Genomic DNA, 26,779 nt, shown 5'->3' with positions numbered 1-26,779 from the left:
TCTCTGCTCTTCATTTCTCACTGGCCCAGTACAACTGTGTGTTAACACTCTGCTTTCTGTGTACGTGTTGACAACGTATTGTGTGCGTATATTTATGGCTGTGTGTGTTAATGAATATTTAAAACCGTACAGAGACACTACTGAAGAGTGTTTGTGTGTGTGTGTGTGAATACTGCAGTAGTCCAGTGGAGTGTGTCATGCTGAAAGAAAGCGGGGGGATGACTGTAATTAACTGTAATTTGTTCTGGGGATGTTATGGAACCGAACAGCCCCATGCTGAGAGAAAAAGAGAGGGAGCGAGAGAGACAGAGAGAGAGAGAGTCAGAGAAAGACACAGAGTAGATAAAGTAAGGCAAAGAAAACAGAAGGAAAGCAATAAATAAAAGGATGAGAAAAAAGAAAAGCATGCAAAATACATTATGATCAAAATGCATTAAAATCCATTATAAGCTAATGCAACAGATTATCTTTGACTACACACACTGCACAAAATACATCTTTGCAAGTGAAATCATCTTAAATCTAGTCATTATATATATATATATATATATATATATATATATATGTGTGTGTATACATAACATTTATTATTTTGAGACTGTCATTTACTTGTTTAAAGTAATTTTCTGAATTTTTTGAGACACTGTATTATTATTATATTATACTATAAACTATAATATTATATTATTAGCAAAAGTATTTGCCAATAGAATCTGACAGCTTCTCTAGATAAAATGACTTAAAACCACATTAAAGATATCTAGAAATTAGCTAAATAGTATTATACTATTCTTGCAACACCTAAAATTAGAAATTTTAAATACATCTAGTAGATTTAAGATGTTTTTACTTTTTGTTTTTTTGCAATGCACAACATCTACATTTTATTTAATTTTTGTGCATCTTACAAATTTGAAAACTGCTAATTCCTCCCGTTTACAATACAAATACACATTGTGCCTGTCATATCAAACCCTTCTTTTTATTTTTAATACAGTTTGATAGCATCGGCTGCTCTTTCTGTTGTGAACATGACTCAACCAATAGAAATGCTACAAAATAACTTGTAAAACCATGGTAAGTATATATACAATAAAAGTTAAGAACATTCACTCCTTCTCCTATGAAGTTTGGCAAATTTTGGAGACACAATGATTCACTATTGCATCACTGAAAGGGAAGACCTACAGTGACTTACAACAGCTACAGCAGAATGACACAAAAAAGTGCTTAAGGTGAACTCGTGCCCTAACATAACCCCATCACACAGCACTTCTAAGTGCATGCACTGTTTTGTTATCCCACGTCTTGTTAAATCCCTTCACTACAGGTAGCCCAGTGTGCAAGCCTTGCTCTTTCTTTGATGTTTTAACCACCAGAAACCACGGCCAAGGTTTCCGACCACCTGGCGCGATGTGTGTAAGGAGTGCTATTGCAGCTTTCCTCTCTGCCAGTCTAATTGAGTAATGTATTATAGTGGAAAGACTCATTAAAAACCAGCTCTGGGATCAAAATTTGCTGACTTACCCACATTTTTGACATGCGAAAACGTATTCAAGTATAGCGCTAATAAAGTGAAAATGAGATTTTCTCCAATGAGAGACAATCTGTTGCATGGACACCAAGTATATTTGTGCTGTGATATGAGAAAGTGCGATTAGTTTTGTGTGTTTGTAGAGTGTGTATTTGTGGAAGTGTGTGTGGGCATGTTTTTTTTTCCTTTAATGGTTTGTTAGTTTGTTGGGAGGTACATGTGGGAGAGCACTGTGAGTGTGTGTGTGCGTCTAAGGCAAATTAGCTTGTCTTTATTGCTCTGTATGGGGGTGTGTGTTTGACCAGTGTGATTACACCTGCCTAATATGCTGTAGGCCTTTGATAGACGCAAGGCAACCGTGTGGGGGTGTGTGTGTGTGCGTGTACATGCATTTTTCATAGCATCGGGAACCTATTTTGAGTAGGGGCAACATCTCCTGGGGGTCGATGGTCATTTTGGAAAATAACAGAAAAGTAATGCTATTTAGCTCTTTCAATAAGAGTTTAGAGTACTGTGCAAAAGGCAGACAGCGTGCTTTATTTAATTTCCAGTCAAAGTGGCCATTAAGTACAAGAAAAAAAAGCAGAAAACTGCAGGTATATTTTTCCACATCTCCAAATGTCAACCTTAGATGTTGGTTGCATTTTCTGCTTCTTTCAATCCAAGTAATCCCAAACACATTCATTGATGTTGAGGACTCTGGACTCTGATGGTCAGTTCACAGCAGCATCCTTTTTTGATTTTCAGTTTTTTTTTTTCTTGTCTATTTCTTTTTCTCAGTAGCTGCTTCTTGACAGCTACACATCCGTTCAGACTCATAGTGTTGAGTTGTCTTCTCACAGTGGAAGGATGGACAGAAACTCTCTAAAAGATGGAAGCTTTAAGAATTGTTTATCTGATGACAGTTTATCTGGTGACAGTTTTGATGGTCTACCGGGTCTTGCACGGTTGTTAGGAATTCCATTATCTCTATATCTTTTAATCTTTTTGGAACTCCATTTTTTTTTTACTTATTTGTGTTTTACTTTCCTCTTCCTTATATCTAATCAAAGATATCTCTTAAAAAATGAATATCTTGAACTTAAGGACTGTTATGACTGGAAATACAATAAATGAAAGGTCTCTAACTTACTGTATAACTAAATAATGATAATAAATGCAAGGCTTAAGGCTGAAAATGAGAGGTTGACTGCCTTTTTTTCCTTGGAATTCACACTGCATTTTCAGTGCACTTTTCCATGTTGCGAAGCAGTAACAGTTTTGTAGCCTCACTGAGTTTTTAGCATCTTAAATGCTATTTGATCAATGGCATAGTCTGGCATAGCTAGCTAACCATCATTTGGACATGTTTGGTATAATCAAAGAGTTTAGACTATTTGGCAACTGCAGCCAGTTTCACTAAAAGGCCCACCTTCACATTCACCTGATTGGTTAGTATGATAAAAATAGCGATGATGTGGACTCCTTAACAGCTCTGAGTTCAACTTTGTCAGCTCATCAAGCAGCCCAAAAAGCAGCCACCAAGGGCGGAGAAACCATGAGGCGCCAAACGTGCGCAAAAACCAGCTAGCAAATTGTGTCTCTCTCATTGAAAAGAACTGGAAAACAGCATGGTGTCTTACATGCTGTCAATGACACTGAATCATAACCTGTTTCTGCTGATAGATACCATTAGCAGCAGCAGGTAGCCCGTCTAATGACAACAATATATAGCAAGCACCGTTACAGAATATATCCCGAACACACATTAGTCTGAAGAGCTCCAGAGGGGTGGGTGGATTTGATGTTCTTGTGGAGGTATGTGAAGTCAGAGGAGGTGATCAACTTTCTGTTTTCAAAGACTTTTATTTTGTTGTACATTCACAGACTATGCGAAGATCAGTTTTTGTGCTACTTTGAGAAGCTACCTGCTGATTAAAGCTGTTTTAAGTTTATTGTTGTGCTCTTCAAGTCACATTTCAAATCAAATAATACATATTTTATCTATCTATCTATCTATAGTAGCACTGCTACTTCCCACAGTTATGTGTGCATGTGTGTGTGTGTGTGTGTGTGTGTGTGTGTGTGTGTTTGTGGGTGTGTGTATTCATCAGCACCATACGCCCCCATGTCCCTGAATGTTACCTGCCTTGTGATAGGAAGCATCATGCGAACAGACAGAAGCAGAGAGGATCAAAGAGAGAGAGAGAGATGAGGAGGAGGAGGAGAGAGAGAGAGGAAGTGAAAGAGAGTGGAGATAGGTGGAAGAGGAGAAAAAGCCTCAGGCTCAGAGAAACAGCTGCTCTCCTCCATTCCCTCACTGCTTCCCCCGATGCTCCACACCTACGGAGGCCCATGCTGGATCCCCAGGCTAGATTAAAGATCAGGCCAGGCTGTGTGTACACGCTGTGGGCTCAGACAGGTACGGCCTGTCCCCTGATACCTGTATGTCATTTATCTATGCTAAGCCTCTGGTCCTTCGTGCTAGTGCGCGCTCCATAGGTAGCGAGGGGGGCGCAGCTGTTGAGTATGCACTTCAAAATGTCTCTAAACACTGCAACTGATATAGTGAGCAGAATAAAATTACATCGACGTCAGGCCTACTTCCAGTACAGGTAGGAAAATTAAACAGGGCCTATGTAATTGGAAACCAAATATTTCTCGCTTGTTTAAGTAAAAGATCTTGATGTAGTTTGAAAATATTCACATTTTTTGGTACATAAACCCACACAAATGTCCCCCTAAAGGAGAAAAAAGGTTCTACAAGAATAATCATAGATATGAGTCCTTTACATGATAACATGGCTAATGATGAATGGAAGCCAGTAGTCATCAAGTAGCATAATGTCACTGACTATATAAGTTAGTTGCTATATGATTCCATTCACTGCAACATTAGCATTTTGTTCAGAATGATCTCCTTCTACCTTTAAAGCTCACTCTACCACAAGAATGACTCGTGTATTGCATATTATATTACATTGCATAATAAGCTATATTTAAAATAAGCTAAGGTTAATATCATTACATTATTGTATTGATTTTTTTCCTCAGTGAAGAGTAAATGTCAGTAGAGACATTTGAATAGTGTTATTACAGAATTCAGCATAATACATGTGACCACTCCAGATTCAGAGCAATTCTCCAGCAGAGAGCCCTTTATATTTTAATAAAAATGAACCGAATAGCCTGTAAATATGCAACACCTCCCATTATTGAGGCCATGTAAAAACAATACTGGGGGTGTTTGTAATTTTGAGGAAGACCCCAGACTATGACTATGCTATTCTAATGAGGCCCTCTGCTGAGAAATGGAATGAGAGACTGAGCGAGTTACAGAGAAATGGCTTTTTTGACAACACGAGACAAACTGAAATACACTAGCCAAAACGTTTCTTGAGTCCACAGCTCAGACACGCCAGACATTTGGGTGAGAAAATGGACTTGTCAGTTAAAAGTGTCTTGAATATGCTCTTTTTAAAGCATCCAAAACAGTAGAAAATGAAAATGTGAAAAAAAAAAATTGCAATAACGATCATTTAGCTTGTGTCTATTTATCAATACGTGTAGGGCCTATGGGAAATAAAGATGTGTAGGAATATTGATAGGGCTGGAGGATGATGATTAGGAACAGGCCCCAAGAGTAAGAGAAGATCACTGTATTGACTGTGGCTCAAATGAATACACATAATTGAGCATGTGTATCGGCAGTATAAATGGTACACTTTAATAGATTAGATTTTACTTTGGGTGATGTTTTGCACTCATAAAAAAGCAGCACCGCAATCAATGCATAGGGAAAAGCCACAAATAGTTCAACGTTATTGGATTTTCATGTTGAGAGCAGAACCTAAAGCAGAAACTTTAGATCAATAGGAGTTTGCATAGGAAATGTAGGCTCTGTGTCCGTGGCATATTTGTTGCTCATTTCGGCTGCTCAAGAAGCTGTGGCATCCGCACTATGTTGTACTAGTGTGCATGCAGTTGACGAGAGGAATGTATATTAATGCCAGCTTACAATTCCACAACAAGATACCAGTCATTACTCAGCTTTTAGCATGCTGATTAGATACTGAGCAGCACAAATTTTCCCCCACGCCACTGCAAACGTCTTTTATGCGCGCGCACACACATCACTCATAGACTCAATCTCTTCACACTCTTCGCATACTTCAGTGGGCAGCTCTAGCAAGAATCTCCATATTCCACAGAAGTGGCTCCGAAATGGATGGTTCACAGGGAGATTTACCGAAGCTAAAACATATTAAGTATGTAATAAAAATACTCTGGCAGCAGATGAAATGTTTCTGGCCGGGGCGGTGGGCTCTCAGTGCTGATATTGGACAGTGTGTGTGTTGACGGCTTTCCAGGGCCGCTGCATGTTCAGAAAGAGCGGCAGCAGTTGCCCTACTTTGAGCCATCAGCTACAGTACCCACATCTCTACCCTCTTAAAAATAAAGGTGCCAAAAAAAGGGTTCTTGGGAGCTACGCCACAGAAGAATCTCTAAAACTTAAAATCGATGGTTCTTAAAAAAAAGAAAAGAAATGCAGTTCTTCCATTGCTTCAAAGGACCCTTTTTTGGCATTTTCCACACACCTAAAAAAACAGTTTTTTTCCTTTTTTACTCCCCCTTTCTCTACCTTTTATTTTGTCTTAAGCAGCTCACTATATTAAAAATCTGCATATGTATATATACATACATACATTAAAAGTGCATTTTTAAAGTGCGTTTATATGTCTTGGGGTTTTAGTATATACTGCATCTATAAAGTAAGGCTGGAACTTGCCTTTAAAAAATACATTAAAAAACATCTTTCATCTTTCACCTGAAGTGTTTTGGGGGAAAAGTCTTGATGCTGAACGTGCAGCTCTCCCCCTGTACTCCCTGGAGGAGAGTTGGTTCAAATGTTTGTTTTCTTTTAATAAAAATAACATTCATTAGAATTGCTGTTTAATGATCGTGTTTCGTTTGTTTGTCTGTCTCCTAACAAGGCTCTTGTGTAGTGGGGGTTAGTAATTAGTAATAGCTGAAAAGGCTAGAACAGGACAGGAAAGACTTGTTTTTGTTCTTCTTTTGTTGACTCGTATCCTCTCCCCTGGGGCTAAGACGTCTACATGCTTACAATGATTATGGGTGCTGAAGTCAACTTTAAAGGAAAAACACTTAGGCATGTACTTTTCGTAATGCCTTTCTTTTGAACTTTTTTGTTTACTTTATTGTGCTAGCTGACCTCTGGCTGGCTGATTGCTGATTGCAGAAAGCATAGAACTGCTGAAGTAGATGCATAAACACATGTTGGCGTTACTATATTTGTGAGAACTCTGACACCTATATCACAAAAGAAGTAGAAGTCTGCTGTATTCCATTGTTTTAGTATTAGTATTACGGTGCTGAGAGGACTGCTACAGTTACACCTAAAGCTAAACCTAACCCTTAGTCTCGGTACCGGATGCCTTAAGTTCAGTGATAGGAAATTTGAACCTCTTTCTGCAGGCGCCCCAGCAGACATTCCACAAGCACAGTGGAAATAAATATAATGGATTTAATGCAAAATATATTTTTTTATTAACATACAACAAATAAAACATTTTCCCTGTAACTCTGTTATGAGATTAACTTTAACACTGTTGTATGTCTGTATGTGAAATGCTGTGACTCTGTGTTGAGCTGCTAGCTAGCAATGAGAGGCAAAAAAGCCCCCTGCAATGAAAACTGTTCATCCCTTAAGCAGACCTCAATAACAGAGGTAACTTTAGTTAAGATGCTGTCCTTTCCAAAGTGTTCCAGATTCATTCCATTGACTCGATGAAAGAGATCAGAGAATGGTCTTTCTTACGGTTACTGATTTCAAAATGATGTTTAGTCAAGAAGGATTGATTCTACAGCAGTGGCTATTTGAATATATTTCTATAAAGCAGCCTTGTGGCAATGTCTATAATGTCTATAAAAAGTGCTACACAAAAAAAAATCTTCAATCCAAAATTCTAAAAATGCCATGTTTTCTTCCAGAGACATTTCTATAAAATTTCTATAAAATAGTCTTTTTTTCTATAATCATGAAGACATTTGGTCCTCATACTGTGCTTAAAACAAACGTGCCACTTCTGCGGTCTAGACGTTTGGGTCTTGCAGAGGCACACGTTGTTTGCATCCATATGAACTCAACATTCCAATATGGAATTTATTTCATGCAGCTGCTGTAAAAACACAAGATCATGACCCTCTCAAATTGCATGAGTGATATAATTCATATAACACGCACACATCACATAAAACTCACATTGTTCTCAAAGCATGCCTGTGTTTTACCACATAAAACAAGATCCATAACAACATTTACTTTCCTGAGGAGGTATGAAAGGAATGTTTTCTTCACATACATTGTTGTAGATGTAGCGGCTCATCTGTGGGTAAATAATGTGTGCGACTGAGCTGAGAAACAGCAAAGGTTTGATATTTTGAGCAGCTCTTTGGCTGCAGAATGGCTACAGAATGGCTTTGGGCTTTTCTTTCATCACTCTGCTATTGTGCCCACCTGCAGTAGGTGGGTGGTGGAGCTGCTGGCGTTCAAAAGCAACCCCATAGAGGAGCGAAAGAGCAGAAAACACACACACACACACAGACACACACACACTGGAGTAGTGCAATCACATCCTTATCACCACTCCCTCTGCTCCCCAGCCCTCTGCACTCTATCGTTCTTTCCATCACCCTGTACCTTCCTGAGAAACATGGCATCCCTCGTTCCTCTCCTTTCTCTCCCCCCCTTTCTCTCTTTCTCTTCCTCGCTCATTCGCTTGCTATGGCAGGGAGACCAGATAAGCAAAGGCTTGAGCATAGACATCAGGGCCAGCTGGACCAGGTTTGGCACGGTTCAGAGTTTGTTTAAAAAAAAAAAGTGTTCTTTATCAGGGAACGAGTGAGCAGGAGGGGAAAAAATGAACAGATCCTCAATTTGTCTTTCCTCTGATGGCTTAGGCCCACAACCGAGGAGTGGAACATTACAAAGGAGATTAAAGAGGAGAGCAGAAAAGGAGGGACAGAAAAACAAGAGAGAGCAGAACAGTAATGTTGAGGGAAAGAGAAAGAGAGAAAGAGAGAGAGAGAGAGAGAGAGAGAGAGAGAGAGAGAGAGAGAGAGAGAGAGGAGAGAGAGAAGTAGAGAAGCAGAAAGAAAGACAGAGATTAAGAGAGGTACAAAGGGATAGAGAGAAGTGGAAATGAGAGAGAAATGAGAGAGAGAAAGAGAACAAGGAGAAATTACAAATGAGAGACACTTAGAGAGAAAGAGAAAAGTTAAGTGTAAAGTTAGAGAGGTCGAGAGAAAGAGAGAGATTGAAAGAAGCATAAAGAAAGAGAAAGGGGAAGCAAAAGGCGAGAGAGATAGAGAGAGGGTAAAAAGGAGAGAGAAAGAGGGAGATTAAAAGAGGCATAGAGAAAGAAAAAGGGAAGCGAGAGAGGTAGAGAGTGGGTAAAAAGGAGAGAGAAAGAGGGAGGTAGAAAGAAGAGAAGAATGAAAATGAAAGAGAAAGAGAGATCAATAATGAGGGAGAGAGGTAGAGAGAGAGAAAGGTGGAAAGGTAGAAGGAACGAGAGAGAGGGGAAGAGAGAAAGAGATTTAGAGAGAAAGAGAGGGGAAATAAGAGAAAGCGGTAGTGAGAAAGAGAGAGAGAGGTAGGGAAGTGGAGGGGTAGAGAGAAGAAAGAGGGATGGGAGATGGGAAATGAGAGAAAATGAGAAGGGAAAAGAGGGAAAGAGATAAAGAGAGAGAGGGGAAGTGAGAAAGAGAGAGAAGAGAAATTAGAAAGATTTAAACAGAGGAAAGGAAAAAGAGAGAGAGGTAGTGAGAATGAGAGAGGTAGGAAGGGAAGTGGAAGAATAGAGAGAAAAAGAGAGGTAGGGGAGAGGGGAAATGAGAGAAAATGAGAGAAATAGAGAAAGAGAGACAGAGAGAGAGAGGTGTAGGTGTTTACAGTGAGTTCACACATCTGCATCAAACTGGCTGACACATCTGGCGCTATCGCTGCATTTCACTACACACACACACATCCCAAAAATAACTAATCAGAAGGAAAAAGGAGCAGCCACAGCCAAAGCTAAACCTTCCTCCGCCATCTGTCTTAGTGCGACAAAAAATGCAAAAACCTTTTTTAATTTACTTTTGGAACACAGAGAAATGTGATTTTTTTTCCTTTCCCTCAAATGGAGACAAAAACACTGAGGTTTGCCAATATGTTTCTGCAAGTACCAGAAAACCTGAAGGCACACTGTGTCGAGCTGTTCGTCTGGAGGAGTGTAAGAATAGACAGCAGAAAGATGGAAGAGTGAGTTGGCCAGGTGTTTCGCATCAGCAGAGCTTGGCAGATCCTTTTGTTTATGTAAGTGTAATATATAAGACCAGTGTGCGTAAAATCAATGCCGATTAGGAGCGTTCTGATGAAGAGGGGAGACTCAGACAGGTGCCTGCAATTAACGGAAATCCATACGCCATCACTAGCTCATTACGAGTACCCATAAAAACAGACGCACACTCCAGGGAAGTCTAGTTTACATAACGGAGCAGGCTGCGCAAAGGAGAGTCGCAAGTTGGAGGTGTGAAGAAATACCTGGTTACGATGGAGGCAAGTATCACTGTAATAACACCCGGTGCACCCAAAAACAGAGCGATGTAATCAACACCTGTAGACTTTACTGGATTCCGCCTTCACTCCTAAAAATAAAGGTGTCAGAAAGAGTGCTTTGGAGTGATGTCATCAGAGAAGTTCTTTTGGTTCTATAAAGAATCAATGGCTGTTTTTATTAAATACTCATTTTGTAAATTGAAAGCATGAGTGTGTTTTTTTTTTATTTTTTTGTTTTGTTTTTTTTTTGAATTTTCAGTTTTTTCTTAGAACCATAAAAGAACTTTTATTCCTTAACAGAGTACGTGAAACGTCTTTTATCCATGGTTACAGTCAATATATAACCAATCAAAACTGAAAAGTGTCATACATCCCTCCAGATTCTATTTCCCAAAACCCCTTGGGAGATCATGTGACTGTTGAACCTCCTTGTTTAACAAATCATTGCTCCAGTTATCCCAAATACTGATTCATTATGCCTGTGTTGTTTGTCATATGACTAGCCATAGTTTAGTATATAAGCCTGGGCTTTAGAGTAGTATAGTTGTGAGGTATTGTTTCTCTTGTAGAACTACTGAGCATTTCCTATGTGTTATTGGTTGCCATTTTCATGTATTGGACTCTTTTTCTGCATTTCTCATCATTGCCTTTTTGTCTTCGCCCTTCTGGTTATGTTTGCACTCTTTTGCCTTTTTGCTATTTTGGATTTGACCTACGTCTGTACTACGACTACGATTCTTGCCAATCCCTTTGCGATTAAAGCCTCATCAGACGCGAGCGTCTGACTGGGCTTGTCACGTTACAAAAAGACATCATTGCGGCTTCACAAAGTGAGCTGGATCATACTAATAGTGTCCACTGCTCATCAAAACTTTGGTGATACTTTCACTTTTATAACATTCCAGCTAATGTTGGATTTCTGCAGTTACCTTTCAATTAAGCATGAAAAATCTATCCAAAACAGCCATTTACTAATACTGTGTTGTTGTTGTTTTGTTTTTTTTCTTTTTTTTCATTGCACTCACATTGTTCATGAAATGAAGAAGGGGTTTCTCACTGAAGGTATTGGGCCTAGCTGAAAAGTTTGACTGTTGCTGAGTGCTGTTTGGAGTTTGGCAGTATTATTAAAATTAGTATTAAAATTCCCAATACTAGTTTCCTAGAACCAGATTAAGTGCAAGGTTAGACTAAACAGGACTTCTAACGAGGTGGAAGCACCATTGGTACAGCACTTCAGTTCAAGACTAGTTTTAATCCATATCCAACAAACCAGCCCTATCATTTACTTATTATTTCAATGATGTCTTGGCAACACTAATCAACCTATGGACAACTCCATAAAGACTACTGAATTAAATTGAACTGACAGACAGAGAGAGAGAGAGAGAGATAGAGAGAGAGATAGATGGGGTCAGAATGTCAGGCTAAAGAAGGCAAGAGATGCTAAGAAGAGAAAGAGAGGCAGATGCAGAGGAAGAAGAAGAGAAGAACGCCAGGGACTGAAAGAGACTGAGAGTAAATGTCAGTGTCATTTGCCATATCCTCATAATGCGCTTTGGGCCAGAGTTCTGGACAGAGAGGAGCCTGACTCTAAATGGAAATGTACATATATACATATGTAGGGTCTTTGCAGGCAGAGCTCAGGGGTTTACAGCATGCAGCTAGCTAATCTAATAGCACCTATAACCTATTCAGGACAGAAGCAGGTACATCACTTTTATCTCGTTCACTCTCACCTACCGCTAATTGATCTGAAGATAAAAAGGTGCATTTCTGCTATTGTGAACAGCTAATTGGAACATGCTACAACAAACTCTAAGGATTAGCTAAGCCTGTTATTATTTGGTCAACACAAATGTAGAATTTCCAGTCACTGTTTTCAGTTTGCAACTGTTTCGGTCGACTCTTTACATTGATTGTTTTGTTTATTTTATTGCTTTAGTGCTTTATTGTTTTAGTAATTGCATTATATTTATTCTCATTTTGATGCCTTTGTCTCTTTGATTTTTGTTATACTTTGATATATTGCAAATGAGGGTTCTGCCTCAATGTATTCCGAGTTGAAATAAAGGGCTGAATGAATGAATGTGTGCAGCTGCAAGCATATAAAGGTATGAATAGAAGTCCTTGCTTTTTATATTGATACAAGGTACATCACATATATATAATTTGCCAGGGATGGATTATAGTCTCACTAGGTTGCTAGTCGTTGGATGCCCCCTTCTTCAGTTCACTTTCTTGCTTTGCATTTGTCTTAGAAGCACTGCTATTTAAACTTTATGATCCTTTATTGATCATGTTCTGTATGCTAAAACACTATCTGTGTCTTGTGTTTCTGTGTTTCTGATGGGATACCAAACACCAATGGTCTCATTTTGATTTCATTGGCCATTTTCAAGGGCTATTCATTCAATGTTTATGGCGCTCGTTCTGACTGTGCCGGACTCCCCTCATTCAGTGTATGGTGTAGATATGAGAGACTGTGTGATTAAAGGAGGGGAGAGAACTCTTAGCATGTGGGCTGGAGTTCTGGGTGGCTTCTGCTTGGAGCTAGAAAACCAGACCCTTCCTTTTAGACAGTGGTTGGACTGACCGATAGAACTGAGGAACAGAGAGGAGGTAGGGAGGGGGTAGTGAAAACTTTGTCATGGGGAATGGAAAGTAGAGAGAATTTAAAGGACATTAGATTGGAAGAAGAGTTTCAGGCGTGATCCTCACCCTAAATTTCAGTTATTTCATATCTGCGGTGGGTTGACAGAAGCTTCAGTAATCCATCCTTGTAATTTGCATACAAATAAACTTACAGGGGATGTATAACATAATAGAAACACCAATGAAATACTCATAGTCATTGGCCATTTTATCAGAAACATCTACCATATCGTTTCCCAAGCTACAATTCTGCCTATCTTCTGACAGTCTGGTGCATTTTTCCACTTAACAAGGCCAAGAACTGCCTACTTTGACAGGAAAAGCCATTTGACAAAATAACCAACCACTGACCACTGCTTTAGCATGACATGTAGGGGCGGACAACTTTTCAAAATGGGCCTGCAACCAAAACAAACCCATGAAAAACAAATGTGTTTCTCACTTAAAAGTTACTAAATGCTTCAAAGAAAACTCTTGAATAACCTTTAAAGATGGAAAGCCATGAACATCATAAGAACAGGGTGAAAGTGGGCTGACCAAGTACGCAGAGAAACAGATGAACTACAGTCTGTAATTGTAGAACTACAAAGTGCTCCTATACAGCAAGTGGACCTGATAAAGTGGATAAAGTGCTTGGTGAGTGTATATGGCAGATGATTTGGATAAAATGGCCAATGACTATGTCATGTTGTGTTTCCATTACTTTTTTCACCTCCCGTATGAACACAGTCATGCTCGAACCTACTCACTCGTTCAATTAGACGCTTTAAAGGTTTACCAGCCACACAGCCCTTTACACACACACCCTCTAAAAAGCTCCCGAGGGTCCGAAGGACACTTACATAACTGCGGGAAACCTTCATCCACTAGTCATTCGAGTCATTTAGAAATAAATAAATAAATAAAAAGGCGATCTGCTAAGCGGCCTGCTCCAAACGTCCCCGAGACACTTCACGGGAGATTATGCATTATGGAGCTCTTTGCTCTCTCTCTCTTGCTCTCTTGCTCTTTTACTCTCACTCTCTCTTCCTCTCTCTCTGTTTCTCTCTTTTGCTCTCTCTTTTTTTTTTTATATTTTCCGGCCCCTATTATGGATCAAAAGTATATTCTGATGCATGGATTTTAATTAAAAAAGAGCGCCATAGATATTAAAAATGTATGATTGGAAATTTGCCTCTGGTGTCTTCCTCTGTCTCTTCCTCTCTCGCTCTCTGTTGTGTGCTCGCACATTCTTTTCATCCCTTCCCTCACTTCTTATGCGTTTAATATAAAGAATCACTGTTGAAACAGAAGGCCAGGTCTTTCCTGATGGTTAATTAGGTTTCCTCTGTATTGTACAAAAGTGTCTGCTGCTGGGGGACAGATCAGCCAAGTGAACAGAGAAAAACATGGGAAAACAGGGCGAGGACAGCAGAGATGTGTAGAGCGAGTGTGGTCTTGTTTTGCTTATGGCTGACTGAAGTTGAGCAGTCCTCCAGCCTCGGGGCACGCTGCAGTGTCCATGCGTGTGAGAACGTTTTGAGGAATGTCAGGTTGTTGTTATGTTGGGAGTGGCTCCAGACTTAGGTTTACTGAAATCTTGACTCTTAGACACCTCAGAACCAACCGACTCCTCCAGAGATGACAAAGACCACATCAAACACGCTCAAACACTGGGCTTGCCACATCCAGGATGGAGAGCATTTCAACATAGTGGGATGTTTAAGTAAGCCTGATAACCCATAGAACACATTGTTACAGCTAATGACAGAAGCTTGGCACAATATTTCTCTGTCAAACGTGCTGATTCTAAACTTTCAGTTGACACTACATTTGTGTTCAGAAATCAGAGATTTGAATTTGCTGAGATTGTTATGAGATTATAATATGAGATAATCAGTCATCTAATTGTGTAATTACATTTGGTTCCTTCCAACTTGTGTTTAAGTGCTTTGCAGTCAGAAACATGGTTAATTTGTCATTCAAGCTGATTTATTTTGGTGTTTTCCCTTATTGTAAACATGAGCATAGCATAACCAATGGTTACAGTCTACAGTTTATTTGGTAACTGAAAAGTAGTTGCTTTTAAAAGAAACTGCAACAACCATCATCCTTTCCAAAAGTGGGAAACCTGCCATCAACAGTGTTGACACTGTATCAACAGTGAAGTTCCCACTTGTAATTACAGCTTGAAAGGATGTCTACTTTTAGGGTTCGGAGCTCCTATTAATGACAATTCATACAGTTATTATACCACAAGAAGGCAGCATAAGCTGCCCGGCTACACTTTTGAAAATAAAAATTTGGAGGGATGCCTTAGAACAGTGGTCACCAACCCTCCTCCTGGAGATCCCCCTTCCTGCAGGGTTTACCTCCAACTCACCTGTACGACACCTCATTCAGCTAATTAAGACTAATTAAGATTTCTGAAGGCAGTGATATGATGGATCAGGAGGAGTCGATTAGGGTTGGAGCTAATCTGCAGGAAGGTAGATTTCCAGGAAAAGGGTGGCTGACCACTGGTTTCCTAAAGAACCTTTTTAATGGATGGTTCTTTGAAGGACCATTTTTGTAAATTATGTAAGCGTGAAGAACCTTTATGTCCAATGTAAAGGTTCTATGCCAATTATAGATTTTTCCTAGAACCATACATCCAAGCTAGGAGCCTTTAGGAAATCTTTTCTTTTAAGAGTGTAGCTGACAAATCCTGTTTTGTGAAATCCCCCCCAAAGCTGAAAGATGGGAAGCAAAAAACAAATGGAGCTGCAACCACACCTCAAGCATTGCTCCCCAGCTTCAGCAAAAAGGAGAGAGAGACGAAGGGAGAGAGAGCAACGCAGGCCACAGCAGCAGCCGCAGCAGAAGAGAATAAGACAGGGGAGGTGACAGTGGCAGTATTGCAGCTTTTCGGCTCTTTTGCACTGTCTCTTTCTCGCTTTCACACCAGCGCGGAAAAGGTGCAGGCCCTGAGGAGGCCTCCAGCAGGCCCTGTGTTTCTGCCTTTCAAATCTGTCACTCCCTTTAGTACATCTGTCTGACACACATACGGACACACACACGCACACAAAGGTCTTGTGTGCCGTCGCTGCAGTTATTTTTGTTGTTATTTCTGACGTGACAACGTGGAAAAAAACATGTTTTGTGTGGAGGTGTCAGCGCTGTGTGCAGATCTGCTCTTGGGACGCTGTATACATGAGGGCTATAGAGCAAAGTCACACACACACAGGCGCACACACATTATTGGCATTTGTGTCAGCATGTGGTATGTTCACCTCGTTATGGAAAACCACCACTCCTTCCTGCCACCCCACTTCCTCTCTCACTTTGTGTGTCTCTCTCTCTCTTTTTCTCTGTATGTCTCATTTTCTCTCTTCATGCTTTCTTCGATTTTTTAATCTTCACAACAGCTATGATAATTTACAGAGGAATACTACTTCAAAATTTCTGTATAAGAAAATCATTGAGATGTAAACAAAGTCATCCAGAGCGGTTTAGTGTGAAATGATTCATTGTAGAGAATCAGATTTCTTTACTATGGTGGTGTTAGGAACCAGGGGTCACAATATGTACAAGTCAAATATAGACATTTTATTTACAATCCAAAATGACCAACAAACCTACTTGTGTCTTCTGAGCTTTCAAATGTAATGTTGGTAACACTGTGAAAAACTTGGGTACTATTTTGCCTTACAACGCCCTGCATGAACCATCTCCACCACTAATGGATATTAAAGAGTATGCTTTACGCTAAAACCTTATTTTAAAATGATCTTAAAACAACGTCTCTGGCATATTCATAAACATTTAGTCTAATAGCTTGCTGTCAGATCGCTTTTTAATTGAAAGTACTCATGCACTCTCTCACCTCAGCCAAAAGAAGCTTTATTTGCATGACTTTGTTGCATTACAGTGCCATGAAAGCATTTATATCTGTGTATCATACAACAGTGTATTTATCGATCAATTGCCACATACACAGGCATCCCCATATATTTAATCTTACTATAAACAGCATGTTTTACTATATATTTAAATATATTTCTTTATAGCTCTAATAATATGTACATTAGAAACTACTATTGTCATTGGCACTGCATTATCAATGTACACACCCACTTTTCTTCAAGGTGGGGCATTGTTGTAAGTATCTGTCAATCAAAGGAGCATTATGCCCTTCTCCTAACCATAGTTTCAGTTTCTCTGTTTCAGAGAGTTCATCAAATTGACCTATCCATGCTTTGGCCACAAGCAGTTTCTTTTGTAAAAAAAAACCCAGCATTTAACCTACTAAAAAATTGTAGTTTTTGTTTGTCATTAATTTCAAATTATACTGAAATTTTTGTTGTGTAATCAGTCTAACATCAGCAATGGTGGTTTGCACATTGGTTGTTTCCAACCTGCCTAGTTTCAAATTGCTATGAAAATGTAGTCCAGCTTGGTAGGGCAGCATTTTAAACTTACTGTTGCATAATGTTTTAAACTCCAACCTCAGTTCATTAGGACGCATGTGTGGGCAGAGCATGGATAGGACAGGTCAATCCAGGGATGTCTTCTTTGAATTTGTCTCAGATATACTTCTTTGACAATAAAACATAAAGCACAGTCTCTCTCTTTATTTTCTCTCTTCTCTTTTCTTCTCCTCTCCTTTGTCTACTCACTCCTATAAAAACACACATCATCGCCATGACTGCTAGTGATTCAGTGGGGGAAAACTTCAGCCCCAGACTGGTTCTTAACTCCCGGAGCCCTCCGCTCTCTCTCTCTCTCTCTCTATTCCAGCCTGCAGTGTTCATTTCCAGCCTCGCTCGCTCCTCCCTGCGGCCCAGACTGCAGCTCCTAATCAAACCTCCTCTACTGCAGCAACTGTCAGAGCGAGAGAGGAGGGGAATGAAAAGAAAAAAAAAGAGAGGGAGAGAGAGAGAGAGAGAGAGGGACGAGTGAAGGTTTTTAACAATGTGCGCTTGGCAAAAGCATATCGGGGGTGTTTGGGCTGAGCAGTTGCATCGACGAATTTCCACAGAGAAGAAACAGCTTGGCCTCCTATTACTTTGCTGATAACTGTGTTTGTGTGTGTGTGTGTGTGTGTGTGCGTATATGCGTATGTCTCTGAGAGTGCAATCTGTGAATACATACAGTTTCAACTCATTTTCATGCACAGCACTCAACAAGAATCTATTCGATCAAGTTTAGATTTGCTGGAATGTTGCCTACACAAGTTTTCCTTTAAATCCAACTGACCATGTAGCATCATTGTTGCATAACTGTACTGTATGAGCATAAATAATGTGTTTTTTTTTCTATTTGGACAAAGATTTACTCCCATTTACCTCACACACAGACACTCTGAGACCAAGCTGAGTCATCAGACTCAAACAATAACTGTAAGAGTAAATTCAATATATGTGAATTTACTACACACAAATACACACACACACACACACACACACACACACACACACACATCTGAACCCATTCATTTATTCAACAAAACTGGGGAAAAAAAACATCCTACAGCGTGTCTACCCGTGCCATTTCATACACACATTTTCTGACTTCAGGGTATGCGAGTCATGGTTATTTATGTTTCATAATTCCAAGAAATAGCAGTTTAGCATCATATTTGGCGCTATGGAGGTGAGTAATATTTGTAAACACACAGAAATGCTCATATATACGAAAGGTTGTGTATGTGCTGAAGATTCGGAGTACATTAAAACTGAATACTGACCTTGGAATTACAGTATGTTTATACTCAGTCGTGAACTATGACAATTAGAGCTTCAGTTCGGGCCATAAATGTTAAAAAGCAAGGTAAAAAACACCTTTGTGATAATGCTAAATTCCGCTAGCAACTTTATGCTAAGCTAACACCATTATAGAACAAATATGGACATGTGAGGCTTGTAAAAGACATTCTGTGTTTTATTTAAAGGTTGTACTGGACATGTGAACATATAATTTTAACTTGTCGCAGTTACAAAACTTGCCACTGTTTTCTATTTCTAACATCTAACTGAAATTCATTGGTCCAGTGATGTATCTAGAAGGCCTAGAGTGACATTTTTCCTAAAATTAGTCCCACCAATCAAAATGTGAATGGTTGATTCCACTGTCAGTTCATGTTAATGATTAATCTGACACATTATGACTTCAGTTCAGCTCCTGAAGACATAACAAATCTTCCATTGAACATTTCAAACAAAACTTAGCAGTGAAATAAGAGTATTGCTATAACTACTTACTATAGTTATAGTAGGTATATATAAAAGTATCACTATACTTACTATAACAACTTAGTATAGTTATAGTAAGTGTATATAAAAGAATCACTATACTTACTATAATTACTCATAGAGTTCAAATACAGCAAGCATGACGATTACATTAAGTAAAAATTAACTAAAAACTACAGATACGCATTGCTATATTTCACAGAAATCATTAGGACATCTCTGAAGGCCTTGAAGGCCCTGAGGGTTCCTCATTGCTAATCCTACAGCACCAGTTATGTGCCAGTAGTTAAAACATAATAACATCATTTGTTTTATTAACAACAAATACCCCTGCACACTTATGTTTGATTCAGTGGTGCTCTGGACAGTGTGCAGGTATTGCATTCAATACACTAATCAAAACAACCACTTGAAGGTGGCAGTGTTATGGGCTTAATCATTGTCGAGCCAAGATGTGATTTATGTTGTAACATTACGGGCCAAGTTTCTAGACATAGCTGAGTCAAGTGATTAAAAGGAATTTTCAACCCTGATAGTTTAGCCAGGGCTGAGCTTGAACTGTGTCTGGAAATCCGCCCCATTAGAAATGTGCACACAAACCTAGAGTCTTTTTCTTTTTCCCCATCTACACTTCTAATATATAATTCAAACACAAATTTATGTTTGCCGAGCTGCAGGAAATGTGAACAAATCTGCAAGCTGTTTTTACTCCCATCCAAATCTCTGAAGGATGTCCAGGAAGCATTAGAAATGTTTAGGTCTCCAAACACTCTCTCTCTCCTTCTCTCTCTCTCTCTCTCTGATATTCACAATCAAAAGGGGAGGAAAAAAGAGAAGGACAATATTAGCTGGCATGGTTGCCGGTCCATGCAGGGAGCTACAATGCTGGCCAGGTCTACAAAAGAGCTCGTTGAGTTACAGGGCAGTGTTGTAAAGTCGCCGTGCCTCTCTCTCACGGCTAATTGAATCCACTGAATCGAGTGATCTCCAAAGCAGAGGACACAAATCACCAGCATGTTTTGACAGGCGCTCCTAAGGAGGGCCCAAAAAAGGACAACAGACCGAACGAGGCGCCGGCCAGTTTGTTTTCTTGCTCAGAGCTTCAACGTTCTAAGTGCAGCACATGGTCAGGTGATAACAAATAAAGAAACAGAAAGTCGAAACATGACTTTCTCACGTGGGAGACGAACATCGTGGCAACGCAAAGCCTGTCACATTTTGATGGGCAAGTAAACACTTCTCACGCAATATTTTTATCACCTAGCAACTATTTAGCAGCGTGTGAAGAGAAGAACTCAGCAAGACAAACTTTTGATTATCTGTGGAACAGATGGGCTGCATTAAATAGGTTTCTGAGACTGAACGCGATAATCGACTATTTTTTGCAGAAAATAATTTGGAAAAAAACGATTACAAGGCTACCGTGCCTTGGCGCACAAACTCAACACTCATCAGCCGGCCCACTCGCACCAGCTGAACCTTAACAAACGTGTTTACAGCTGGCTTTATCTCTGCGAAAAAAGAAAAAGAGATATGTTTAAAAAAAAAAGAAAGTCAAGGCCCTTTTATAAGAAGAAAGGAGGTGGGAAAAGCCATTCCCATAGTAACAAGGCTATTGTTAATGCCCACCCAGGATTTCCATGTTAAACCCACAGAAAACAGAGTGAATGCACAGATGCTCCACCATTGACCGTAAACCACGCTGGCGCGGATAACGCCTTTCTCTTTTTAAAAATAAATTACAATGTCGCTGACGGTAATGTCATGTCCTCAATTCACACACAGTGAGGGGAAAGACACAGAGAGGCCAAGAGAAAAAAAATGCCCTTTTCAAAAGGGTTTAGGAGAATAAAGACAAGACAGCATGTCTTAGCCTACATGTTTGAGGCGCGTGCTTTAGTAGGAACATCAGTGACTGTAAATAGGGTGTTAAAGTGCGAGCCTCGGTTTGGTTTGGATTTATCAACAGAGCTTCCAGGACACACACGAAGCAGATAACCTAGAGCTCAATTAGCTTTATTCGCTTAACTCTTTTCAGTACTGCTGGAATCTCCACTTAAGAATCCCTTACAATGGCATACTAGCACTTGAGACTTAATGACCAGCAGGTGAGTTTATGTATAATGATATAATAATTTCTTTTCTTCCTTTCTTTCATTCTCATATATTAAATTATTTATTTATTTATTTAATGCATGAACATAGAAAATGGTAAGGAATAGTCTAATGCCATGTATAATGAAACTGTTCTCTGTGTTTGTCCTAAGATACACATTTAATCTGCTCTTCTCATCTAATAAACTCATTTCTCAATGCTATTGTCACATATATTTGATATATAAAAAATATAATCTTAAAAAAATGAGAAACTGCTCTTTTATTTGCCTCACAAACTTCTACATGAAAATACATGAACAGGAACTTCATCAACACCTTTCAGTAATGTCTCTTCGATACTCTGATGAAGAAAATCAATAATAAGCCCACAATTGGATTCTGTTCTGAATGTGTGCATATGCAAGCTCTGAAACTATGACAGTGCATCCAATAATGAAGGCAGTTCTGTGATTCTTTTATGCAGTGATAGAAAACATGACACAGTTCCTCATGCTGATGCATTATATGCTTCTTAAAGTGGACATGCATGTGACCAAGCTACTCTGGAAGCAGATTTTAATGAGATATAAATGAAAAGGGACAATCTCTGAATGCATCACTGGCAGTTTGTTAAGTAGGAAAGTTTTAATACAATGTCATTCCTTAAGGAGGGAAAGGAGGACATTTTTTGTTAATAATAAAAATGAATAATAATAATGATGCAGTAAAAAGTAGGAAAGTAAGACCTAGACATGGCATAGACCTGTTAAATTCCTCCAGCAGCTTGTCTGATGTAATTAAACAAAGAATTGATTGAACCAAACCGGATATTGGACAATAACTACCAATAGTACAATTTTGATGTTAGCTGTTTTCTCAATGAAACAGCCACACTGATTTGTCTTGTCACTGATAAATGAATGCTAGAAAAGCTTTAGTGGTTATGTGGTGGAGGCTGTTTTGTGGGCCGTGTGAGAGGGTGTTCCTTTGCCCTCCAGGTGTTCCCAGGCGAGCCACAGCCTGCTCTGTAATTTACAATTGGCTCTTGTGTCTGAGTGTTGCTTTGACCCCTGCTTTTGGAGTAAATGGACTTTGCAGAGAAAGAAACCTTGATTGTAACACCCCCCCCCCACCCCACCCCACCCCACCCCACCACCCAAAAAAAAACTTCAGGTGAGTCAGTCCAACTTTGGACCTACTATTATTACAGCAGGGCTATTACCATTGGCCTAGTGTAGGGAGTTGGAGTGTGTGAGGTTCTGACACACAACCTGGTCATTACCGAACATTGTTTAAGGCAAAGAACACAGACCACTCCCTCTATTTTCCTCTCAGTCTCCCTCCCTCCCTCCTTCCCTCTCTCTCTCTCTCTCTCTCTCCACATCCACTGCAGCAGGCTCTAACACAGTCTGAATTCTCAGTTGGCCTGCTGCAGTGAGACTCAGGTAGACTCTATAAATCTGTTGGCTGGTGAAAATTAAATGGCCATAGGCCCATCTGCAGAGAAATTGTTTTCTGCCCTTAAAAGACTTTATTAGAAGGAAATTCTCCCTCTTTCCTTCTCTCTGCTGAGCACACACAATATGCACACACAGAATTTACACACCTACAGAGCTGCATATTCTGTACCCGCCATTGTGTTTTATTTTGCTGACAGGTACAAAATCCTGCATGGATATACATAGTGAATAGGCTGGATCTATTCCCTATTCCCTCACACACTGCACTGAACAAAATAATGCAGTGAATTGAAATGATGCAAACACATATGTGCATCATTTCATAATCTCTATTAATCTCATGATTTCTCAGTGCTGTTGCTGCATTTCTTTGATATGTAAAGAACTTGATCCAACAAAGCCAAACATTCTTAGATTTTTTTATTTAGCTTATGTCACAAACTACCTTTTTGAACAAGAAAACATGAATATGAATGTCTTATATCAGTCGCTTTATTGTTACTCTGATTAAACACATCAGTAATAAATGTTTACTGATCATAATTGTGTTCTGAATGAGCTTGCGCGTAAGAAATTTAACCCTTATGCTAAACCCTGACCTAACCCTAACCCTAATCTTAACCTCAACTCAAAACCTAAACTCAACACTCTCCCTGGTCCTAAGCCTAACCTTGGTATTAATCCTAATCCTACTGTTGAGAACTTACTTTCAACAGATAGTCTGGTAATAAACAGAACATGAACAAATATTTTTTGGGGTTTATCTAAATAAAAAGGGACCAAAACCACAGTGCATCCAACAGTAAAGGAAGCTTCATGCATCATTTATACAGTGATAGAAATACTGTAGTACACAGAAAGCTCCAATTCCACATGTTGATACATTTTGCCCTGGACAACATGGACATGCATGTGCTATAACTCCTCTGGCAGGGAATTCTGAATCATTTTGAGTCATTGCCAAATTCTCAGTATGGATCACTGGTGAGATGCTTGGTTCAATAGGGCGAAAAGAACAATGACTTCAGTACAAAATCGGGAAAATGAATGTTTAAAACAGTGTATTGAAATTTACAACTGTATTGCTGATGCAGTGTCTTCTGAGCATCTCTCATTTACCATATTTCATGGAAACTACTGATCAAAACCAAGCATCTGAGAGTATCCTGTCAGAGTGGGAGGACAGGGGGAGGGGCTTAACTTATTAGCACACCCACATTCAAATGACATGGCTATTTTCTGAAGTCACTTATAAATATTAGGTATTGTGATATTTGGGCCATTTTATGTTAGGTTTCTGACACAGCAGGCACTGAAAAAGTTCCATTTGAGAACTCAAACTAGGCTAAAAATAAATAGTTTTCAATGTTTTGGAAGACAACAAATAACAAATAAAATATTGAAAATCAAATCAAAACTCAAGTTGTATGAAACCTCAAAATATGTATATCATTATACCTTCAATGCTGATCTAATATATATATATTTTTCATAATGAGTAAATACATAGTAATTATTGAGTAAATAAATAGTAGTATTTCAATTCCACCTCAACAAACTCTCACCCTTGCTTTTTCTTTTTTTTTCCCAGGAATTCCATTTTAAATAATTTCTCCCAAATTAGACGGGATCAACGTGTCAACAACCCCCCTCCATCAAATCACAGTATAATTCTCCTAGTCCTGCACCCGGGCTAACCCTACACTGTGAGTGCAGAGGGGGACTCCAGACCAGGGTGTCTGAAATTAGCATTTGCAAGGAGGCCCAGGGGACTCCATAATTCAGCTTATTTTATAACAGCCTCTCATAAACTCCAGCTCGTGACCTTCATTTTTCACAGGCCGCCCCTCGCTCCGCCATCTGACAAGATTTATCGGCCAGCGCTAATAGCCTGGGCTCTCTCAGGTGGCCTCTTATTGATACGGGGCTTCCCAGCTAGCGCGTGAGCTATGTGATAATGAATATTTCCACCGTCTACAACAGGTTTGATTCGGTGGTTTTGTGATTGGGATCTATGTTGCAGTTGAGAGAGGTACATGATAGACAGGTGAGCAAAAATTGGCTTGTATGTGAAAAAAATACTGAGGTTGTTGTAACAAAACCTCTCCAAAGAAGTCTCTATAGGAGAAGAAAAACATTAATTCATGTTCATTCCAAGTAATTCTGGACTACTTCTATTGGTCCATTCATCATGAAACATATCGCTGCTGTTGGAACAAAACCTCAAATCTCCAAAATGGTTACTTTACAGGAGAAGGAAAAACATACTTCACTTTTAACGCAAGTCAACAGAACCAGACTTTTTCCAAGTAATTTTGGGCCGTTTCTTTTGGTCCATTCATAATGAAATTTGCACAAGACGTAAAGGGCAACAGGCATTTTCGAATTATGTCAAAAAATGAAAAATGGCAAAAATGGAGATACAAGGTTTTGTTCCGACAGCAGCGATACACAGAATTTAGTTTTATGTGAAAGTGATTCTGGTAAACATTTATGTATGTATGTATGTAATTTATTTGTTTATTTACTTAGTTTTAATAGGGTCATCTGACTCCAGTGATAATGATGATTGCGTGGCTTATTTCGTTAGGCAGCTGGCACAGCAGACATATTGAGTTCGAGTGGGTTAAAATAGGACAGTTTTCAAGGTGTATCAAGACGCTTTTGTATCAAGCAATTTTTTTTACTTGTGATGTGAATTTCTTTGTTTTCCGGAGGGTTTAATTTGTGCAGATTTTGTCTCTGATTTTTACACACATACAGACACACACACACTCCTACATACACCCACACACACACACCTGGGAGACTGAAACCTTTTCAGGCATGTAGCTATGTGTCAGTGTTCTTGTGATGGAACGGCTGAACCATAGAGGCCCCTGTTGCTGCACACACACACTCACATACACACACACACACACACAGCCCTGTGGCCTTGCTCTTGCTCCTGAGCCGCAGCACACTCCGCTACCCCACAGCTTGATGGATGGCTGCTGAACCTGCTCTCTCCTGACTCACACACACATAATCTCATTTGGGGGCAGACCGGACACACACACACACACACACACACACACACACACACACACACACACATACACACACACACATATTATAATCCCTTTTAAAAGCTGACAAGCAGAAAGCGTGCCAAAAAAGAAAGGCCTTATAGTGAAGTCCAGCCTGTTCTTTTCACCTGTTTTCCCTCATTTTAGATCCATCAGGCTTTGGCTGTTTTCAGTCCATACCAATGAGAGCTCACACATAAAAGGCATTCTGCCTCAGACCGATGTGCCAGACATTTGCATTATTTATACTGGCCTTAGTGTTTAATCCCCACTTATGCAGTCAAGAGATTGCACTTCGCTTAATATTTCAAACCCCCACATCCGCCTGTTCTACATGCAGAACAGGGCAAGGGTTAAGAAGACAAATAAATGGTGCCAGACCAGACTAAGGATGGACGTTGAGAAGGAGGATGCTAAGCGCGTGCATGTGTGTGGGCTGTGTGTTTGTGTGCATGTTTGTTTTTGTACAGTATATGGGAAAACCAGAGGAAAAACAGGACAAAACCATCATCAAAATGATCCTTACAAGGTAAAGCACTTTCTTCAGAAGCTACAAGTTATTTAAATTTCAACACTGAAAGGGCTGAATCATTGCTTTTTTGGTTGCTGAGATTATGGTTAGAGTTAAGTTTAGGATTAGGCTTAGAAAATTCTTATATATTTAGACTTAAACAACTATGTATCTAAGCAGTAATTGTTTAGCATTTATTTGCTCAGAAAAACAGAAATATTGCTGATAATAATATTACTAATACAAATATAACATAAAGCAGTTATTTTATGTATGTCAGCATATATAAATATATATCTATGTGTGTGTGGTGTGTGTGTGTGTGTGTGTGTGTGTGTGTGTGTGTGTGCGTGTGTGCATATTAATCTGAATCTGTGGTGTGCATTTTTGAAAATCAGCTGCCCACATGCCCACACACACACACACACACACAACACACATGCACACACAAACACATATTCACCTGCATGCTGTGAGAAGTGACTTGTCAGTCATATTTTGTGTCTATTATTTCACTCCATAAACACAGTTCCATCCAGCTAACGAGCATTTGGATTGGACGCCTGTGCCGGCAGGTGACAGAGAGAGTAACTCACTCAGAGAGGTGTCGCTCTTTTATTACTCACAAGCCTCTTTCTTATGA

General features: G+C 39.5%; 1 protein-coding gene across 2 annotated transcripts in view; it reads right to left on the bottom strand.

Annotated features, from left to right (window-relative positions):
* The window catches only part of pcdh7b (protocadherin 7b), a 154,640-nt gene that overhangs the window by 113,637 nt on the left and 14,224 nt on the right, over positions 1-26,779 (bottom strand). Inside the window, exon 2 of one of the 2 annotated variants that reach the window (XM_036596434.1) lies at positions 17,127-17,630. The exons of the other annotated variant lie outside the window; for it this stretch is intronic. Coding sequence (XP_036452327.1) covers positions 17,619-17,630 — 12 coding nt within the window. The 3' untranslated portion in view covers positions 17,127-17,618. Of the gene's footprint in view, positions 1-17,126; positions 17,631-26,779 lie in introns of those variants that run through there. 2 annotated transcript variants of the gene reach the window in all.

The sequence above is a fragment of the Colossoma macropomum genome, unplaced genomic scaffold, assembly GCF_904425465.1.
Source record: "Colossoma macropomum unplaced genomic scaffold, Colossoma_macropomum, whole genome shotgun sequence".
NCBI classification, from domain to species: domain Eukaryota; kingdom Metazoa; phylum Chordata; class Actinopteri; order Characiformes; family Serrasalmidae; genus Colossoma; species Colossoma macropomum.
The sequence above is the reverse complement of the archived record's forward strand: the minus strand, read 5'-3'. Positions and strand labels throughout refer to the sequence as shown.